General features: G+C 47.0%; 1 protein-coding gene across 9 annotated transcripts in view; it reads right to left on the reverse strand.

Moving 5' to 3' along the window:
* Positions 1-13,765, reverse strand: part of P120ctn (adherens junction protein p120) — a 91,838-nt gene extending 78,073 nt beyond the window's left edge. For 2 of the 9 annotated variants that reach the window (XM_077693718.1, XM_077693721.1), the window contains exons 1-2: positions 12,867-13,765; positions 9,604-9,745 (exon numbers count right to left, since the gene is read on the reverse strand). In XM_077693718.1, the coding sequence (XP_077549844.1) occupies positions 9,604-9,702 (99 nt within the window). In that variant the 5' untranslated portion in view covers positions 9,703-9,745; positions 12,867-13,765. Of the gene's footprint in view, positions 1-9,603; positions 9,746-11,242; positions 11,618-12,866 lie in introns of those variants that run through there. The other 7 variants (XM_077693720.1, XM_077693719.1, XM_077693716.1 and 4 more) reach the window with 6 other exon arrangements.
* Between the last annotated feature and the right edge of the window lie 7,525 nt (positions 13,766-21,290).

A 21,290-nucleotide genomic window follows, 5' to 3' on the forward strand; every position in this document is an offset into this window, starting at 1 on the left:
GTATATATAGGCACAACTGTTCATAACGAGTAAAGTCTTACCATGGCTGAAGTACACATTATTCGGCGCAAAGAAAACCTAGGGCATATTTGATGCAGAATGTACGTACGTACAGCCACAATCAAAAGTTTAAGGACCAGGGAAATGGCAATTTTAGGTTATTTATCTTCCTATGGCAGCCATACCACCTTTCGAATGCATGCGAGATGTCGTATAAGTACTGAAATAATAAAAACTACCGCACACAGCACTCCGGGCTGCCGTGCGGCATAGAGATAACTCAAAATTGCTGCATTCGTGATCCGTAAACTTCCGCTTTGCGGTGTACATATGCGAGGGTACACCAGCGTTCCTTTAATTAGGATTTAAGTGCTTGGGCTTGTTTCGTTTTTACGGCAGCACACGAGAAAGAAAGCGCTAAAGCGGGGTTGAAGAGAGGCGAGATAGAAAGCAAACCCTAAAATAAGATCTGCCTGCTCGAGCTGTTGCAAGGACAACAGAAACAAAGGTAGGCACCAACACATGGCTCACGAGTAGTGCGAACGCGGGAAAATTGAATTTTAGCTTAGAAACCTCCACTGCATTTATCATGAGAGGAATGTGACGAGAGGATAACAGTGTAAGATGACACAGAAGGGGAGGCAGGGGCGGAAGAAAACTCGTTTTCCGACGACATTTGCGGTAAAAAAATAATAATAATACGCGGCCTTTCTTTTTAATTCTATCGAGGGATGAAATAAGGAAATTCGGAGGCAAAGACCAGACTTGCGCAGCACAGGACAGGAGCGGTTGGAGGTCGACGGTAGAGTCCTTCGTCCTGCAAGTGGACCTAGTAGACCGTTGATGACGACGAAATTAGCGACAGCTTCCTAGCTTCGGACTCAACCTATATCCGAGTGAATGCGGTACAACCTAAAGTTCCTCGAAAGCAAGAAACTGTTTCCGCGCAGGCCGAGCGGGAGAAAGTTTCCCGGTAACACTCAGCACCGCACCCCAAGTTCCCACCCCTCTTCAAGGCACGTTTACGGAGGAAGCGTGCTTGCACACAAACGAGCACGGGCGCACACGACAAGCATGCGTTTTGTTTATGTTCCTTCCTACAAAGCGACATGCCCGACTTTCCTCCCTCGCCATCCTCAGCTGGAGTCCAGCTGTTGACACACCCGGCACGCCCTCGAAAAAAAAAAAATAAAAGCACGCACGGAGCCGCTCCCCAAGTCAAGCCTCCCTGGCGCAAGCCGTGCTCTACATTAGAGACCCGTAACGCGTCTCAACAAGAAAGCGAGCATAACGTTTGCGTAGCGTCGCCGATGGGTGCGTGCGCGTAGTCGAGAAGCAGAACTCCGGTGATCGCCCATGCGTAACGCGGGGCTGCTGTTCGGACATGCTTGATCGCGTCTGATAACGGTGCGGCGAGAGGAAATAAATGGCTCAACGCGAACGGAGAGGTAGGAATAACCGACAATTAAAGCTCCTCGGGATCGGGACTTGGAGGAGCGGACGTTTTCGAGACGCGGCAACGACGAAATGTCCGTATTTCGCTGTACGGACCTCGGAGGCTGGCGTTCCAGTTTTATTGGAAGTGGTGGGTGCGCTCTACGTGGATAGTCTCGAAGGACAATTGTCGGCTGACTTTGAAGAGGCGAAAAAAGCTGCAGAAAATGGTTCTCATCACGCGACGTACAGTCAGGCAAAAAAGAAATGGAGACACGTTGTGCATAGTGCAACTATAATTCAACCTGATGCAAGCCACCGCGTTGTTAAGCAACAAGCCTGCAGGTAATGGCTGACATCTAGCTTCCTAACGGTTGGTTGTGAATTAACCCCCCCCCCCCCCCCCCCGCCCCATTCAGAGAATTATCTACTAATGCGTAGCATCCTTATGCCACTTGTCTTGAGTGGAGTTTTTAGACTATTTTTAGGGGCGAAGCTCCTAAAGCCATGGGTCTGTCCATCCCTTGTGTCTCGTGGTACGTGACCGCCGCATGCTTTCGGAGATGTCGCAAAGTGGGCCGCGTTGCACGCGCAAGAACCGGCTGCAACCGGCAGCGCAAACTCGGCACCGGGAGCGCGAGCTTGTCTGTGTTCGCCAACGGAGGCGCGAGCGCACGTGCACTGCGAGGGGAGATCACGCCACGAACGCAGGCAGTCGTTCTCGGAGATCGAACGAGACACAAGGGACCTTTGCTCGTTTCCTCTCGTCTTGTTCGGGCACAAGTTCGCCCTAAATAAAAGTTCTTTCTTTACCGTTGTGTACCATCCTACGTGACAAATTGTGGTAGAGGTGCGGGGTAGTCCTCGATGGCGCGGGCTCTTTCACCAGGTCTGGGCCTGGGAGCATTGACTCCGAAAATAAAAGTTGATTTGTACAATGTACGCACACAGTCTTACGTCTTTCTTAATGATGTAATGGGCGGACTTTCACGGGAGAGTTACGGTTACCGATGATCTCCCCCTCTCGAGCTTCGCCCCACTTATCATCATTCATTCCGTGGATATGGCGTGATTTTTTTTTTTGTTTTTCTAAATCCTGTCGGACCTATTGTATCCCTCTAGGCTATTATAAGGATTCGATGTAGAACATTCGCGAAATCTGCATTATTGTGAAAATATAGGGCGTTACACGGTACCCCATTTTTCGTAACTATTTTATATTTTTCTTTTTTTCAGTTTTGCAATATTTCTTTCGGCAAATTATCTCCGTTTACGCAATTATAACGATTACAAGTGGAACTTTCATGAAATCTGCATTATTGTGGCAAAGCCATGCGTTATACGTTTTGCCATTTTCCATATTTTTCTTGTTAGTTTTTCAAGAATTCGTCCGACCATTTCTGAAACGACCACATTTGCAACTTTCGCGAAATCTGCATTATTGCGGAAATGCAAGGCGTTCCACGGTTCCCCATTTTCCGTAATTATTTTACATTTTTTAGTTCCTAGTTTTTAAGAATTTCGTTCGACCAATTGTAAGAAATAAATAGAAATAGTAAATAAATAGCAAGAAATAAATAAAAAAAGAGAAGTCTACTGAAAACGTGTCCTCCTTGCTCTTTCGCGACCCGAAAAGAGCTTAGCAGGTTTTACAAAAGGCCTAGTTCTTGCAAATTAACAGGGCTGTATTTTGTATTCGTGGCGATCATACGGGAGATAAAAATATCCCGCCTAGGCGATTATCTTTCCAGCTGTCATAACCGTCAAAAGGAATTACCAACGGCCGCACCTCCGCGCCAGCAAAGATCAACGGCATTGCCGCTCGCCGCCGAAAAAAGCACTCGCTGCGGCAGGCGTCGTCTCTTGCTGCAAGGAGCGCTATCGTATGGTGCGAGATGCCTTATAGACACGACGCCTATTGTTCGATCGCCAACGTCTTCTAATCCCCGGTTATATTTAGCGCCTCGGCAAGCGCTTCGCCAACAAGATCCACACCCCCATAACCCGCGCACGTGCGAATAGCGCCACGAGAAACCGTCGACGGTGGCATCGATTCTGGCTCAGCTAACCCCGCCGAACGAAACGTCAAGAACAGAGCGGTGCGAAAACGCGCGAGAAATGAGCCTGGCCGTTCTGTATCCGAATAAATACTCACGGAGCGAAAGCAAATGCCAATCTTTAAGCAAGAATATGCAACGACCCGTTCAATGTCATTGACCTCCCACCAATGCAGCGATGAAACGTTTACTGAAGATAAACACTTATTTTAGCAGCGAAGCTGTTTAGCAAATCGTACTTTTTCGTGTCCGCAGTTAAAAATACCAAGAAATTGCCGAGCGCGCGCACGTGAGCGCGGGCCTCGCGTGGACCGCCCGGAAGTTAAAGAAACCAAGAAAATGCCGAGCGCTCTTGTGGGCGTGCCTCGCGAAGACCGCCCAGCGTCCCCGGCGCACGCCTGTCAAGCCAAGCATACCCACTTAAGAAGAGTAACCAAGATTGGCAAAAAAAAAAACAGTATTAGCCGTAATTATTGCAACACTTGCTCGCCACGAGAAAGCTACGTCATAGCGTACGCCCCTCCAAGGTGATATGTCCAATGATACTTCCAAAAAAATGAAAGAGGCTCACACTTCTAGCAACAATGATGGAGTAAAAGCCATTGCAGCAGCGAAGAAGAAGCAAATCGACTGCAATAGTAGACTTAAACCTTCGAGATGGTCGTGAAGGTTGCGTACAGCTTCGCTACCTTCAAGTCTTGAGCGTTGGCGTGAGGTTCCTTCATTTCCCCCCCCCCCCCCCCCTCTCTCTTCTATTGCTGAAATAACGCCAACATGAATATATCTGGCAGAGAGGCTACAGAGAAGTAGATGCAGGTTCAAATTGCGATCAGCGTTCACAGATAACGAAGGTTTTAAAAAATCAGCACAGGCACCCGAAAAACTGCATTCTGCACACGTCACGCACCCCACTAAAGTACCGGCCATGTGCAAATGAAAGCAGTCAAACTTCGATGATACGGGCATTGAACCGTACGCGATCGCAACAAAAAAAAAATCCCCCAAAAAAGCTAAACTGTAAAAGAAGTCAACCCTTTCGAGCGCCACCGATCGTAGGTCCAACCACAATGAATTCAAATGAGATGCAGGCACGGGCGGCGGCGGCTCGCGAATTAGGGCCACTGCCTTTGCGAGTGGCGTGCAACGGCTTAAAAAAAGGACAGACAAGGGAAGGCTAAAGAGACGCCGATCTGAAAGCCACAGGGCATCAAACAAGACAGAGTGCTCGGCTCGTCTAACCGCCACCAGATTGATGAATGACACGGACGGGGCATGGGGAAATTTGCATGCCTTCATTGGGGTGAGAAAAGGAAAAAAAGAACTGGAGGGAAGTTAAGCCCACTAAGTTAGTTACAAATTGTCATTGAAAGACTCCTCAGCTGAATGGTGGGATACACTCAAAGCCAACGACACCCCTATGTAAATGAGGCAGTTGATTGCAATGCGTGCCCAATCCTTGGTCCAAGCCGGGCCAAAAAAGTGAAGCGAAATTGATGCGGAATGGATCTGCCGCTTAGCCGTCCTCGTACAACGCCCGCACAAAGGCTATTCAGAATTTTACAAGTCCGATGGTTCAACGGAGAATTGTGGGTGGCAGTAAAAAGGAGCAAAAGGCTTCAAATAAGCTGCGGAGTTGGGAACTCAAGAATGCAGTGACATCAAATAAGGGAATCACGGAAGTTTGCTCTGTACTGACAATAAGTTGAATGCCTGAAGCAAGCTTCACAAAGAAAAAAAGCGAGAATAAATGTCACTTTTTTGACAATCGGCATTTAGTTAATGTCATTACAATACGGTGAATGTGGTAAAAAGACTTACTAATCAGTTAGTATTCGCACACTGTGTGATTTGATTTTGTCTCATTCTTTAAACATATTCTGTAAATGAATGTGCAGTTCAAACAGACACAGCAAACAGATTTGGTGTTGTCAAGTGCACATTTGCTTTCAGAATACAGTTCCATAAATTACATGAAAACAACCCCCACAGCATTTCAAAAAAGAAAAAACAAAAAAAGAGAGGACTTTTTCCACACCAAGTGCATCAGCGACTTCATTAGGAAGAGTGTTTGCCTTGCCAAAAGATGGGACCGGCTGAGGGTCGTTGACCTCCCAAATGCACTGCGCCCACTGAAGAAGGCTGCTGTGCTAGCCGGTAATGAATGACCCTTCATTCTCTGCTTTACAAGAACACAGAAAGAACACTTGCCTAAAAAACAAGTCTGATCGAATTGTAAGGAGAGTTGTGCTTTCAAGTAGACCTATTTACCTCAAATTAAGTTTCGTTGCCCTAAACAGTTTTTTTACTACAAGTTTGCATGTTTCCACAGAGATTTAAATGATGGTGAAAATGACCCGTTCCTCTCTGACTTTGCAACACTTGCGCATCATCAGACAACTTATCAAATAAGACAAGCTAATAGTTATATGTTACCACAATGAAGGACAAATTAGCTGTTTGTTGTGCTAAAATATATCATCCCCAGATTTTTAAACTCTACGTCTTATGATAACCTCAATATTGTGCCTTTTTCCGATGTTTGATCATTGTTCGTGGATAACACTGTTTCCTGTATTTCTTTAATAAAAATCTGCTTGTCTACACATGTAAGTCGTGTTCTGTATCGCTGAAACAGATGAGTACTGAGTAACGTCCAAATCTACCTATTTGTGTAACCCTTGTGTATACTGCATTGCAAAATTAAGTGACCCTTAGGTTGTACATAAATCAGTCAATTTGTGTCACTGCACCAAAGCACGTGGGGGGGCGACACCAGTTAAACCTTGCTTTTAGCCGCGGAGTTGTTGCTGGTCGTAATGCGTGCAATGTCATCAAAACATCCCTTGTCATAGCGACTCCCACCGTTCATCGCACACGTAAGCACACGCTTTACGAGAAGTGCACAACGCCGTCCAGGCTTGCACATGGCGCTCAAAAGGAAATACGAAGAAAACAGTTCACGTAGGTCCATGCCTCAAGGGGACAGCACAAGACAGCTCGCACTACAGACACCCAGTTCGCGAAGCCGGTTGCTACCGGTTTTGGCGAGTGCTGGCACATTCCACTTAGGGAGAAATGTGAAAGCCTGCAGACAAAACGACCCGGGGCCGCCAGTCATGCATGAAGAAGATGATGATATAGATGGATATGACGACGACTACTACTACTACCACAGTGAAAAGCAACGACGTAACATGTAAATAAACAATTTTGGACCTAATGCAATGCTTGGTGGTGTGCCCTTTGTGCTTACATAGAAAAAAATCCTCCAACTTTGCTGTGGTTCAAGCATTCTGCGACGTAGTGCAAGCTTCGCCTTTTTTTTGTTTTTGTTTTTTTTTGACGCCCTCAATTATTTTTCTCTGTGAAACTCAAATAAAGGTTGACTGAATGAAAACACCACAACTTCCACTCACTTGATTTTCATCGGTATCCAAAACAATCAGGCAATTCCACTGTCCAGGCATTTACTCATGACTCAGGGTCAGCATTTCAACAAATGCAAAACCGACAGAAAAGAAAGTGAACTTAATGTGCGCAAGTCGTTTGCAAAAATTTTTAAATGTAGTCTGCCTGCAACAGATGCCGACATAACATAAAAACCATTTTGTTTTACACAAGATGGAAAACAACCTTGTAATACAAAAATAAGTTCCTTCAGAAGACCAAAGATTGCGTTACAATAATTTAGATCAAAGCAGTGTTTTCTGTGCATAGCAAATAACCCTTGCGAAGCAATCAGCGGTAACGAACTGGTGCCAGAAATTAGTGGTATTGAACGGGTGCCTGAATGCTAGTGGCGAAATTTCATCCCTGTTGCAGCTTATGAAACAGTGAACTGTTAAATTGTTTCATTCGGGGCAGTGATGATCACCCAACAACCCAGAAAACAACCCAAAGCGAGCACAGGCAGATAAGTTCTCGTATGATCTTAGACTGTTACGCGTGACTTTGGGAATTTGTGACCAACCATTGCGCATGAGTATGGTGTTCGTTTCTGTTCACTGCAAGTAATAACCTTAAACTGGCACGTCAGTTATGATGAATAATTGAACAGTGCAACTGCAAGCTGCTGGCAAGGCTTAAATAAAAAGCTCCACGCGAGCACATGAAATTGCAAAGACTGTTCATGCTGTGCATTATTTGCTACTGTGTTGTCATGGTTTTTCTGCAGTTTGTTTCTTTAATTGCTGTAAGGCTTACCTAATGGCTGCATTCCACGGCACTTTTTGGATAGGCAAGTAGTAATCGACACTTACAAAATTAAGCTTCAGATTGCTGGCTGTACTAGCTTTGAAGCATCTTATTCGTAATTATGACTGACAACAGGCGGACAAATAATAGACAAATAACATAATGGCTACCTAGGGGTAAACAGAAAGCTTGGTGGAGTGATCAGATGAGAGGATTCGAACGCACAGGATGAATACGGATGACACAGTACAACAGAATTTTGAAAGACGTCTTCATTCCACAATGGACATCGGCAGGCTGACAATAATTCCCGATTCCGAGAGGCCACCAATAGATGAAAAATGAAACAATAGTTCTTTTTATGGATACACCATACCAGCAGCATCTTCAGCCCCCATCGCTAAACCTGCACGGGACAACAAAAAGTTCCTCCTCCTGTGCCTAAGCCTGGACACAGTCAAGGGACATTGAGTGGACATAGAGGGAGAACACATGGTAGTGCCGATTACTTGCCTATCCAAGGAAGCGGCTAGGAATGCAGTGATAAGATAAATCTCACTGCTGAGGTGGAAAAAGAAGTGGAGGCTGAAGTGGGGGTGGATGGAAGACGACTGAAACTGTGCGTTCACCTTTACAATAGCTGTGTCATACAAGAATTTATCCCTGATTATCCTTTATCACCCTTTACTATTCTCGAAGCTGGAAAAGACTAAATGCAATGCAGACTACATTAACTCTTGCAGCTAGCTCTCTTTTCTTCTTGAAGAAAAGGTATAGATTGCCCGCACTAGGTCTGCCTTCACGTCTCCTAAAGCACGTGTCATTTCAACACGCGCTACAGAATTATTTCCAGTACATCTGCACGTCCAGTGGACAGCACAGATGACTATCAGCAGCAGGGAATGCATTTAGACATTTCAAACAACAAGCGGCGCTCATTCAAGTAACAGCTGACGAGAATACCATAAAATTCTTTGTTTCCCTTCCATCATCCATCACAAAGGGGTAGACAAAGCAACTGCATAACAGACGGCACTGGGTTGAAACAAAAGAGGCTTGTCAGTTGCGGATGACGAGCAGTATGCATCGCCTTCATGGACTAATGCGTGCACAAAGAGCTTTGAAGCACTGTCGGCAGTTCGCACAGCTCAGATCACTAACCGCTTGTAGCCGTGCTTTTGTCAACCGCACAAGCAACGAACTTGACATTGAACACGCCAACATCTGTCCTTCGAACGGTGATCACCGTTTCCGACGTTGACTTCTCTATGTTTTCGCAACACAGAAGAATATCCGTGCTACAAATGATCGAAACGGAATGACAACTGTTGGTGAACTTATCCCTTTGAGACACGGCGTGTACAATCGTACACGCGACTTTAAAGTGCATTTGTGCGAGTTACAATCGCCGTCATCCATACTTGAACCGCTCAGCCAGAATTCGCCTTTCCTGCTCAACGACGGGAAATGAGAATGCTGGCTGAGCGATTTAAGTGGGGTTCAAGAACACCTACTTGACACGCCAAGTGCTCGGCGTGCCAAGAGGGTGTTCATAGGGTTACCTTTTCTGTCTAGTTAAAACGTTTGTTTTAATGCAAAACTGAAGCTGTTACCTTAATATATAAGGCCTACAGGTTTCAATAATGTGTATATATTTTCTATTGTAGCAATAGTTAGGAAACGGTGGTCACGTTTACCATAGCATGTTCACGATTAGGACACGACCTAATTTATTAACTACTTATGAGATCGAGTTGTTTGTGGTTTTTAAGTGAAAGTTTGTTTATCAAAAACATAACAGGCAGTTTCAAGATTTTCTGACGGCTACATCCTAATGCACATCGCAAAGGGTTTGTGAACGTTGTTGCCCTTGTACTGCGCAGCACAGTCCCAGTATAAGGCAGAGCGCAGCCCTCACCTGTTCTTTCACGGACTGCAGTATGCTGGCTGCCGAGCTATTCGGATAGCTGTGCATTAATGGGGGCCCCAGAGCAGGAGCGTCCTGGCTAGCTGGCATGGTGTCGCCCTCTCCGAGCCGACCTGGCGACGGTCCCCTTCAGCTGCGGCAGGGGGGAACCACCACGCTCACTCAGCCAAGACAATCCAAATCCATCGCTCTATTTCAAGGAACTCTGCAACACTTCCGATAAACGCTTTCACTCTTTCCTCTGCAACTGGTAGCTACAGTTATCGCAGACATGAAGCGGCACTGACCGATTTGCTCATCGCAGCAAATCCGCCTTCCTTTTCAGTTTTGTGTTCGTGGGTTTTTTTTTTGAAGTGGCTATCGAATGCATTTGTTATTGCAACTGAAAAAGTCGGCCAATAGCTGCTACAATGCTTTAATGACCTAATTCAAGCGCTCGAATAACACCAAGACCCAGAAAGAGAGAAAAATCTTTTGACCAAGTTTATAAGTTATGGGCATAGAGCAAAAAGTTCTAGCTGGGCTACTTTGTAACCACCTATTCTAGGTGCTGGATGTGTTTGTTGACTATGTTCCGAAATCATTAAGGATTTATAAAAAAAGTTGAAAAGAGTGCTGCAGAGTCCCCTTTAATTTGCCCATCCTGAACAGTTTAACACTGCTCTCGCTTTAAAAATTGCATGGGCAAATAAAATATCGAGCTGCCTGGGAACAGTTCTGAGCAGTCGAAAATGAAAAATAAAAGAGGACTCACGTTTGTAATGTTAAGAAGGTTAAACCCGCACCCTCGAATAAGCATTCGACCTAGAGGTGTAAATGAGTATGGCGCACACACAATAAAGTCTATGATAATAATGTGCTTGTAAGCAGATCCCATGCATGCTTCATGATTTAATGCTAGCAAACATGAAGCCACTAGAGGGAAACACTAGTCAGAAAATGGGCTATCTTGATAGTTGTACCAGAGTCCTTCAATTCATTGAAGGACTCTGGTTGTACCTTGATCAAGTGTTGAGTAAGTACTCCGACCAAAAATGACCGTCTGTGTGCTGATCACGCTAGGAAACGCGGCGTTATGAGTGGCAATTAAAAGGTGGTTAACTAAGACAGCACAAAACAAGTAGAATGTTATTATAAGTATCGTTTGAACAAGACAAGAGGCAAATCTAATCTTAAAGCTTTGAAACAATGGCCCTGGACAAGTGACGCGGCATTCACCCAAAGGTGACTCATTTCGTTCGGCGCATCGTCTTCCTGTGAAGCCACACACAATGCTTATAGATAACGAAGTAATCCCTGAAAGAAAACGTCGTAACAGAACTGAGCGCTCGATCGACTTCCGAAAGCACGGCTGTAGGGGACTCACGTAGTACGCAAAGGCGCTGTCAGCTGAAAAACCGCCGATTACGGCCGATCTTCGACCAGCGATATCTCTTTCCTGAAGGAACGATGGGAAGTACGCCAAACGCATACCCCTGGGCCACGAACTCCGTAGCACGTCCTCGGGGCTGCGCTTTTTTGGGGTCAGCACCGAGACGTACGAACTCGTCGCGACAGGAATCCTACTTCTCGCCAAGTGTCACGCACGGCGAGAAGCCGGTTCGACGCGGAAACAAGACGGCTGACTTACCCGGCCGTACGCGTGAAATTAGTCCTCGGCCGTCGCATCGCGAGAACGACACCTCCAGGCGCTGGCATCCAAAAACACAAGCGCAGCAGCGGCGTCTCTCGTTGGAATGCCGCGTCCACTCCGCGAGTCGTCGTCGGTCGGCCGTCCGAACACAGCTAGGCCTAAGATGTTCACGGCCGCACAAAAGCTCGGAAGACCCGGCGCACTGGTCAGTGCGGAATTCGAGACAGCCCGCGGTAGGCACGGAACGCGTGGGCAAACGGCGCGTGCGACCACTCGCGTTCAAACCCGGCGAAAATCAGACCGCAGGACGAAGACGCGGCGTTGCATCCCAGAGTTGAAACTGTCCCTAGAGGGGACGACGGTAGGAAGGAGTGGGGGAGGGCGGCCGGCCGGCCGCCTGCTTGCGGGGGCCGTATAAGAACGACGCGGCATTATTTTGAAGCGGTGACTGACCCGCGGCCTTGGCTGGAGGGCATACGGCGCTTTACAAAGCAAAGCGGCGGCGACACAAAAGGAGAATGGAGAGCAGCTAAAGAAGTTCCCAAAGTGTGCGTCCCTTTCCCCTCGGCCAGACCACCGCAACAATGCCCTTTCCGACACGGCCATATGGAACGTGTCGGGGGTTGCGCTTTTGTGTCGACGCACGGTGGCTCACTGGCGGTCATTCGGTGACGACGGTCGTTAGCACGGTAAACGCCAGTTCGGCTAGTCGTTTCGTTTTACGCACGGAGGACGCGACCTGAACTGTATTTTAACTGCAACGATCCGCGTTCGAAGCCTGCGTCAGAAAGAGCGAGAAAATGCGATCATGCGGGGTTTGAAGTACAGCAGTAATGATAAGCGCGCCAAAAAAAGACAAAAAAAAAAAAAGCGCGCTCCAGCAAGCTGGAAACGCGATCGCGTGCGCTTGGCATGCGAAATTTGAGATGCGCGCCGCGCGGAATTCGACGAGCGCGACTTTCATAAACATGTGTGACGCAAGCGCCGGCTGTGCACGCCAGGCGGGCACCACAGGGCGCTGGCGCCACACAAGTGCGATGCGACAAGATCGGCGTATATGATGAATGTAATGTATACAAGAAAAGAGAGGCGGTCTTCCGAGGTGGCATTATGTACGATCAAAGGCAATTGAAACTCGGCACATTCCAACGTCTATGCTATCCAACCGTTTTGTTTACTTCGTTTTGTGAAAATCAATAATCTCGTTTTATGCACTTTAATGCCCTTCGCAAATAATCTCATTTTACGCACTTTACTGTCCGCGTCGAACGTTTCAAGCAACTATCGGCGGGTGCTCAGAGGTTTGAACAGAACCTATGACTCTTAATTCTGCTTTAATTGCATTTCCGTTGCAATCGGCGTAGAAATAACTACGCAAAAGCTTTTTTCATTCGTCAGGAATTCCTTAGGCGTTTCACCAGTGGTGGAAACAATCGCACCACATGAATAATTATTCATGTTATGATTATATGTATGAATGCACAGAATGTATTTTAATAGTGTGTGTCTTGATAGCATGTCAACGCAGTCAAACCACAAACGCTTAGCAGTTAAAAAGCTGTACCGCGCAGTGGAGGAGTGATGTACCCCTTCAAGAGAAGGAGTTCGCATTGGTAATTACCTTCCATCTTCCCAGGTGGTGTCGAGGGTCCTCGAAGAGTCATTCCGGAGAGCTGCGCGTCCGATCAGCGTCGAATGTAGTTCCCATCCAAGCTCAAGCGTTGCAAGCCAACAACACACCTACAGTAGAAGACGCGTGATCACAACAAAACAACCGCACAGCACTCACTCCCAAACTCCCAAGTTTGTGCAGCGAACAACGAAGCAGAGCAGCACGACACAGCACCGGTTTCGTACGGATACACAGCGTCGGGCGAGCCTACTTGAGTTTCGGAGCACGATTCAGTTGCGTAGACAGCACAGGACTTCGGAGCAGAGCAGAAGACGGAGACACAACGGCAAGAGCCAGGAAGAAGAGCAGGCGGAGATCTTTACGGAGAACCCTAACCCACGCAGGCTCAGAACCCTGGGCCCAAAATCGCCATACGAGTAGGCTGCTCCGGCGGCCGTGGTGGAGAGGAACTTCCGCGGCGAGTTGCAGGCAGTCGTTGGCTTCAGAGTAGGCGCCGTTCGTTGCAGGCGAAGACCCCGCAACGGCTTTGTCGTCCACGTTATTCTTCACGGTAACGTTGTGTCCTCGACGCATCGACCGAAGAGCCGGGAATAAAACTCGCTGCCCGGGCCGCTTCCACCACTATCCCCGCTGCTGCTACTACACATTGCGAACGGATGATCAAGGTTCACCGCTTGGATTACATTTCGTGGCGAAAGGGCTTGGCTGACTTCCTCCACCTACGCTGCTGCTCGCAGCCCGCGCTATCCGCCAGATGCAGATAAGAGAGCTGGCTTCTGTGCTTTGGCGGGAAGGGCGTAAACGAGAACTCTCGGCAACTGAAGAACGCGAACTACACCGCCAGCAGCATCGTCCTTCGACCGGCAAGCCCCCCTCAACACCCCTGTATCGCACGCAGGCGGCTGGAGAAACCGAGAAACCGCTATGTGGACATGTGGCGCCATCTACACTCCTCGCCATGAGTGTGATGGCGTCTGAAGCAGAGAGCTGACTCTCCACTCTTTCCAACCTTTGGACCACTCAGCCGAGCGCAGGCTCTCTTTGCTCTCGTCGAGTTGGAGCGGCAATGGCACGGGCGTAGCCTCCGTAATTCTTATCGGTCAAATTCCGCGGGTCACCATCGAAGGGCTTTGGATAGGCGCCTCATGTTTGGGTGGCGACGCCCTGTGTTCGAAGAACTTAGCCTTCCCTCCGCATGCAAGAACAAATAATTAGAAATATAATATTTAACCGTAATAAAAAGGCTAAACAAGATTTATATAGGAGGAAAGCTGGCACAGGCTAAACAAAGGCTTTCAGGAATATTTTCTCTTGCAGGCACATTCTTATGCTTGATTTTTAACATATTATTGTAGATAAACTTTAATCATTTATGCGCTGGCACTTTCAAAGACTGTAGTCTTTGTGGGGAAAGGTAAACACAAAAATTTGGCGAAAAATAAACGCGAAAACGAGGACGCCATGTCTTTCTAGGCCAGATGCAGCGAAGCTAGCATAAGCGGTCAATTTTTATAACCAATTAAAAACAATGACTGCAATGGTACAACTTTATTTCATTGTGTTTCGTATCAAATAAAACGTTTTGGGTGTGCCAAGCGGACAGTAACAATTATATTTTAAATACTGGCGCGGCCCATAGGCGGAGACCACGGGGGGTCTCGGGGGCCCCCCCTCCGGTGTTTCCCGAAGGGGGCTCTGCTGGGTCATTACCAATGCCATTACAAGGTGACATTTCTTTAGAGTTGCCTCTACCTTTACACTCAAAATTTTATTGCCGCTAAACGCTTATTTTATCATTGTATTGGCGCAGACGTGAACGGCTTCTTTTCACAAGTTCCATAATTATTCCTTCGAATTCTGACCACAGGATGACAAGAGCACTAGAAGCATGTATGTATCTTGAGAGGCTCTGGGAGTCGCCAGGCGGGAGACTTTATTCGTGCGGTCACAGCGCCAGGAAGGCCCAGCAAGAAAGGCGATGTCGATGACACTGTCGCCGCCGAGATGAAGATGATGCGATGATGATAGGGTGCACACCCAGAAGAGGGCGATTGTCCACATGCTAACACATAGCCTGTACCGCTTCTCACAGTATGTATGTATGTATGTATGTATGTATGTATGTATGTATGTATGTATGTATGTATGTATGTATGTATGTATGTATGTATGTATGTATGTATGTATGTATGTATGTATGTATGTATGCATGCATGTATGTATGTATGTATGCATGCATGCATGTATCTATGGAAGTATGTATGTAGGATGATGATGGGTGCATTTTAACATAATCATCATCATCATCACCATGGGCTGAACGTCAGGGTTGGGGGCCGCCTATATGGCGTGGCCTCTGCAATCAGCTGAGGTGTACGTACGTCGTGTTGAGCGGTAATGGACAGTAGGTTTAAAATATATTTCAGCTTTGAACAAAAAAGTCATCAAATTTGTAATGCGCAAAACCAAGGGAAAAAAAGGTGCCAAAAGTGTGTGTGTGGGGGGGGGGGGGGTAGAGAAAGATCCACGTTAATTGGTCAACATTTTGTCTCCTCACACTGTATTCCTGATTGCAAGACTTTAGAACCCCCTTTTTGTCGGCATTGTATATAAATGACAGGGTTGGCATGCTTTACATCCAAATATATGGCGCATTTCTAATGGTAAACATACCCTTTAATGGCGAATACACGTTTCAATATTCTTCAAGAAGAAACAAAGATAACAAAGATAAGGGAATAAAGAGTGAGCAGTAAGAGCGGCGACGTATATAGGTGGGGCCCAACGTTGCTATAGTTGCTATAGTTGGGTGGAGTCCAGCTAGCTCTGCAAAGGTGGAGCACTCCTTTAGCATCTCTTTTTGCCCCTGGGCGTGCACAGTATATGTGTGATTATTTTTTGTTCACTCGGGAAGTATCTTTGTGAGCTTGTCGCATATTTTAACGTAGTCATTAAAGTTTTTTTTTTTTTTAATTGACGCACGAGGATCAAGAATAACGCCCACACGGCGAACTAATCATCTTCCATGTGTCACGTTGACTTGATGCTCTTTATTTCTTTGTGTACCTAGCGCTTGCCCTGCCAAGAGCACTCGGAAGCGCCTCGCCTGAAGGGTAAAACAGGAGCGGTGGCCGATAAGCAGGGGGGGCCTGTTCCGCCGCATATAGCGGGCCCTGTCTGCTCACCCCTAGCGACCCGCTTCTGCATGTCTGCACCGAGCGCAACGCCGAGCGCTGGTCTGCACCAGCGCTTTTTTCGGAAAGTCCACTTACCGGCCACAGGCCGTTTTCATCCCGTTCGGGTATAAAGACGGGAGTCTTTCCTGGGATATATTTAAGTGGTACAATTCTGGCCTGTCTGTCGCGTATGTCTGCTTGTTCCTCGATTCAGCCACCCGGCCAAACGATGGCAGTATCCTGACGCGAGGAGTTTGTATAGGCAAAACTTTTCCTAACCACTACATGTGGAAGCACACTTCGTACTGGTGAACACTGTTCAGCAAAAAGAAAATATTAGGTATATTTGAGGCAAACCATTATTACATGAGTGGTATACGCAGTGTTATTTTAATTAAAAATACATGGCTGCTACATTTCTGCGATAGAAAAAAAATTTTTTTTTCAATAGTGAAGTTAAGTGAAACAGTGAAGCCGACTTCTTTACACGTGGAAGTATTTAGTAGAAAGCGCTAGGACCTTCATACTTTGCGGAATTCTCATATTGTCCTTTAAAATATCGTCACTGCAATGCATGTGTCTATACTAACAAAGCGGGTTTTAACTTTTAAAGAGGGTTTTAACGCTCGGCCTACAGCGCCTCATATAGCGGAACTCATATAGCCACGAGTCATATGGCGGAACTATACGGCCTTGGGCCAATTCCATAGTAGTTTGATATCAGACGGCTGATAGCGTATCTAATAAATTTCTCTTCAGCAATGTGTTTTTTGCACTCCAGCGAAGCCAAATACAAAGGGGCTCGGTGTATAATGGGGCAGGCGTACTACGTCTTTCTAAAATAATTTTCACATGGAAGTTTTCGGAATATTCAGTTATTTATTCAAGTGACTTTTGGTGTAATAAAATGTTCTCTGACAACTGTACGCACTTTAACAGCGAAGCTGTTTAGCAAATCTTAATTTTTCGTGTCCGCAGTTAAAAATATCAAGAAATTGCCGAGCGCGCGCACGTGAGCGCGTGTCTCGCGATAACCGCCCAGCGTCCCCTGCGCACGTTTGTCAAGCCAAGCACACCCACTTAGGGCCATTGGCCAAGATTGCGGCGACCGCCCGGCAGTTCAAAAATGCCAAGAAAATGCAGAGCGCTCATGCGTGCTTGCCTCGCGAAGACCGTCCAGCGTCATCAGCGCGCGCGCTTGCAAGCTAAGCATACCCACTTAGCAGATTGGCCAAGATATTGGACAAAAAAAAAAGCTCCAGCGTTCGCCGTTATCGTGGCAACACTTGCTCGGAACGAGATAGACAGGTCGTAGCGTACGCCCCTCCAAGGTGATGTCCAATGACTATCCCTTCTGAAGAAATGAAGGAAGTTCACACTTATAGCAATAATGATGGAACAAGGTCGTTGCGACAGCAGCGAAGAAGCAAATCGGCTGCAATCACGGAGTTAAATCGTCGTGATGGTCGCGAAGGCTGCGTACAGCTGCGCTACCTTCAAGTTGTAGCTTCCTTCATTTTTTTAATGTACCCAGAAATACAAACCGCAATTTTTTTAAAGATCGTTATAATTACTTTTTTTAATTAAAATGTATATTGATCAGAAATTTCAAAGTCCTGCTTTTTCTGCATTCCAGCACAGGCAACACAAGTCACCTAACCACAGCTGTTAAGTTTTTTCAAACAGCATTCTTGCCTAAGCTCGAAAGTCATGGAAAAGTTAGCATTCTATAGGCGTTTTTTATTTCAACGTCACTATCAGCAGTATCATGGGCCTAAACATTTACAAATTAAATAAACATTACTTTTCGTCTGCACTAGATCGGCCTTACTGTACGCACGAGAGTTATGGTACCTTTTTTAGCTTAAAATCTAAACGTGTTAGGCAGACACTCTCAATAGTAAAATACTGCTTGCTAAAATGTCATCAGTACGCTTCTTGCACTGTTTTAGGGTAAATAATAATAATAAATTTCGTTGCAGCGTAGGTCAAACCCCATGGCAAAAACGGCTCGTTCCTCGCAGCGTCGATCTGACCTTCAAGCTCAACCAAGGTCAAGCCAGAGCCTGGTGCGGCTGCGCAGCGAGAGCGTCTAAGCGCTCATTCGTTCTAAAGGGAGGTGTGCGGAGGGGAGGATTGGGGTAATGAGTAAGGGCGCGCGCGCGATCAACCTCAAGCCTCAAACCTCAAGCCTGAGGATTTCCTGCGATTAACTGAAGCTCAAACTGAGGTAAGCAGTTAGACATATCAGGACGCCATGTCTTGTTTGGGTCTCGCGTTTCCAAACGCTTCGCTGCACAGAGTACCCACGTGGCATGTGTGGTGTCACTGCGCGCGCTGTTCTTTTGAGCGCCTACTAAAAGGAGACCACCGTTCGGGCTCTGTGGCCTCGATGTAGTATACTTAGTACTGGCGCTGACGGCTTGAGTTCGAGGCTCAGGAAGTCTATTTATTTCTTATTTTTTTTTGTGTGCCTGATTTTTTTTCTAAATATAATTTTCTTTTATACACTAAAATATACCCGTTATTTTTGTTAATAATGGTGATTTGGTATGTTTTAGGTCGCTTGGTTTGGGGCCCAGCCAGTGACTAGGTTAAATTACCGAACAGACATGTCACGTGGGTGCTCTGTGCAGCAAAGCGTTTGTAAATACGCCTCCGGGTCACGTACCACGCCCTCTCCCTTTCATATGCCAACGAAATTGCTCTACAAAAACAGAATTCTCTTATTAAACAACACAATAATTACCTCTCGTCAAAAATTAGGGGACTCGAATAGGCTGAACAAATTATGCGAATCACCTACCTCGGGTAAACGGCCCGAATCAGATCGACCCACCCCCCGAACCAGTAATTCAGGACGATGCAGTTTCGGTCGCCTCAGATTCATCTGAACCAACCCAAGTTTCAAAACCCTCACAAAGGGTAAAAACCCGCCTTCGCAAAACAAATCGTTCATGTTGAAAATCGTCGTGAAAAACTTGAACGCTCTTTTGAGGAAACTTTACCCTGCAAAATTTTTGAATGCGTCAAAGCTGTTGTGAAACCGGACCTCCCACAAATAATTTAGGGGCTCACTCATGCTCTTACAGACTCTGTCATGTTCTATGTTCAAGATTGGTTTAATGCGCAGTGCAGTGAATACCGCTCTCACTCACTCATTCCGCGATCCGATGCGTGTAGAAGAAAGATCAACAAGAGACCTAAGAGGGTTATTTAAGCCTTACCTCCCCCCCCCCCCCCCTTTCCCGGGACGGAGAAAAATCTGTGGTCTTTTCCTTATCTGTGGTCATCCCCTTCACATAGTGGAGTGGATCATGATTCGTTTTTTAAAGGACACAGGCTGTCTGAGCGATTGTAGAGACACCGTGTACCGTTTTAGATGCGAAGCATCTCATGCTCGGGGCTGTGTCCCTCCCTCCCTTGTTGTCGTTGTCCGCCGTTCGCACTCTACTGCGCATGCGCGCCTCTTCAGCCCCGTCAGCGTTTGGGCTGACGTCAGCGCAGTCCACTATAAAAAGAAATAGTTAGGCGGCGCCCGGTTTCGAACCCACGACTCTCTGGTCGCAACGGGAGGTACGTGGCGCTCTTCCCACTGCGCTACATTCACTTTTTTTTTCTTTATTGCCAAACGAAGCATAACAACAACAACAACAACAACTGTACAAAACACGCTGAGCCAGGGATTACCTGGCGAAACAATGCGCTTTCATTCTAATTAGTTCACTAAACAACGACAGCACTTCTTCGTCACCTTTTTCCATCTCTATTACTTCGCGGATTCTACCAACATTTTCTACAAAGTACTGTTCGACTGAACGTGCCCTGGGGTCACTGTTTCTGACGGACATACGCGACCGCCAGATACTGTGCAGGCCCAAGAGCATTGTTAGGTCATAGGGGTATTCGTTACTCTCAACGGGAAGAAACCGGATACCGTAGGCGTCTATTGGGAGGTCCTTCTGCAGCGTGCGCTGAAGAACGTCCCAATAGAACACAGCATCCCAACAGTCAATGAACACATGCTCTACAGTCTCCGGCTTCTTACACAACCTGCAGTCTGTACCCCATGGCACAAAAATACCTCTCTCGTGCATCCATACCAGTACTGGCAGCGTGCCGGTGTGCAGGTTAAAAAAGAAAGTCTTCACTCCCGGCGGTAACCACATCATTTTTAAACGTTTTAGAACATTCTGGCGGGGCCGGCCTGCGTACACACTTCTATACAACGGTACAGGGAACACAACACTTACTAAGTCTTTATACAGAACTCGTCCACTGACACTACTCAAATACTCCACTGAAAACCTGCTTGACAAAAAATAAAATGAGAAAACGACCTCGCGCAGGAAGCGTGAGGACACCCTCGACATTCGCAAACACGACGGCACAACGAAGCTCGGAAGTTCTCCGGCTAGCATGACCTGCATGTAAGTGCGAAGGAAAGGGTCCCTTTGATCCCTAAGAAACATAAACCGTGACACAACCTGTCTCAAGAAGAGATGCCCCAGACCCAGTCCTCCACTGCCCACCGCTCGAAACAAGTTAGTCCTCGCCGTTCGCTCCCACCCGGAGTTCCACACAAAGGTGGTGAACACAAAGTGGAACAGTTGAAGATTCGTTCGTGTACAAAACAACGCCTGCAGCGCATACCAAATTTTCGCCGCGAGGTAAACGTTACAGACGGTGGCGCGCGCGAAAATTGACAAATGTCGCCCTCCCCATCGTTCCGCCTTTTCCCGCACCTCTGTCGCCTTTTCCCGCCAAAACAATGTATTTTCTCTGCACCGGTCCAATGGTACACCTAGGTACCTAGTTGCAGTGGTGTCCCACTGAACGTTTTCGAACAACGTGGGAGGATCTCCCCACGTCCCGTGCCACACCCCCAAACACTTCTCCCTGTTTATCACACTCTCGCTCATGTCGCAATAGCTCTGTGTGATGCCCAGGGCATTGCGGACACTTTCTTGGTCAGTGGCAAAAATGGCCACGTCGTCTGCATAAGCTAGTATGCGCACGTCGCTAGACTCTAGCTTAAAACCTTGGACCTTGTCGCTCCCCATTATTTTCCTACACAAGGGTTCCAGGTACAAACAAAACAACAATGGTGACATGGGGCAACCCTGCCGGACTGATGAGCGGACGTCGATCCGCCTTGACAGCTCGCCATTAACTATAAAACTCGTTGTGCAATTTGAGTACGCCATGCACACCCCTTTACAAAGGATCGACCCAA

Source organism: Haemaphysalis longicornis, unplaced genomic scaffold (genome assembly GCF_048455015.1).
Source record: "Haemaphysalis longicornis isolate Haplotype H1 unplaced genomic scaffold, Haemaphysalis longicornis Haplotype H1 scaffold_12, whole genome shotgun sequence".
NCBI classification, from domain to species: domain Eukaryota; kingdom Metazoa; phylum Arthropoda; class Arachnida; order Ixodida; family Ixodidae; genus Haemaphysalis; species Haemaphysalis longicornis.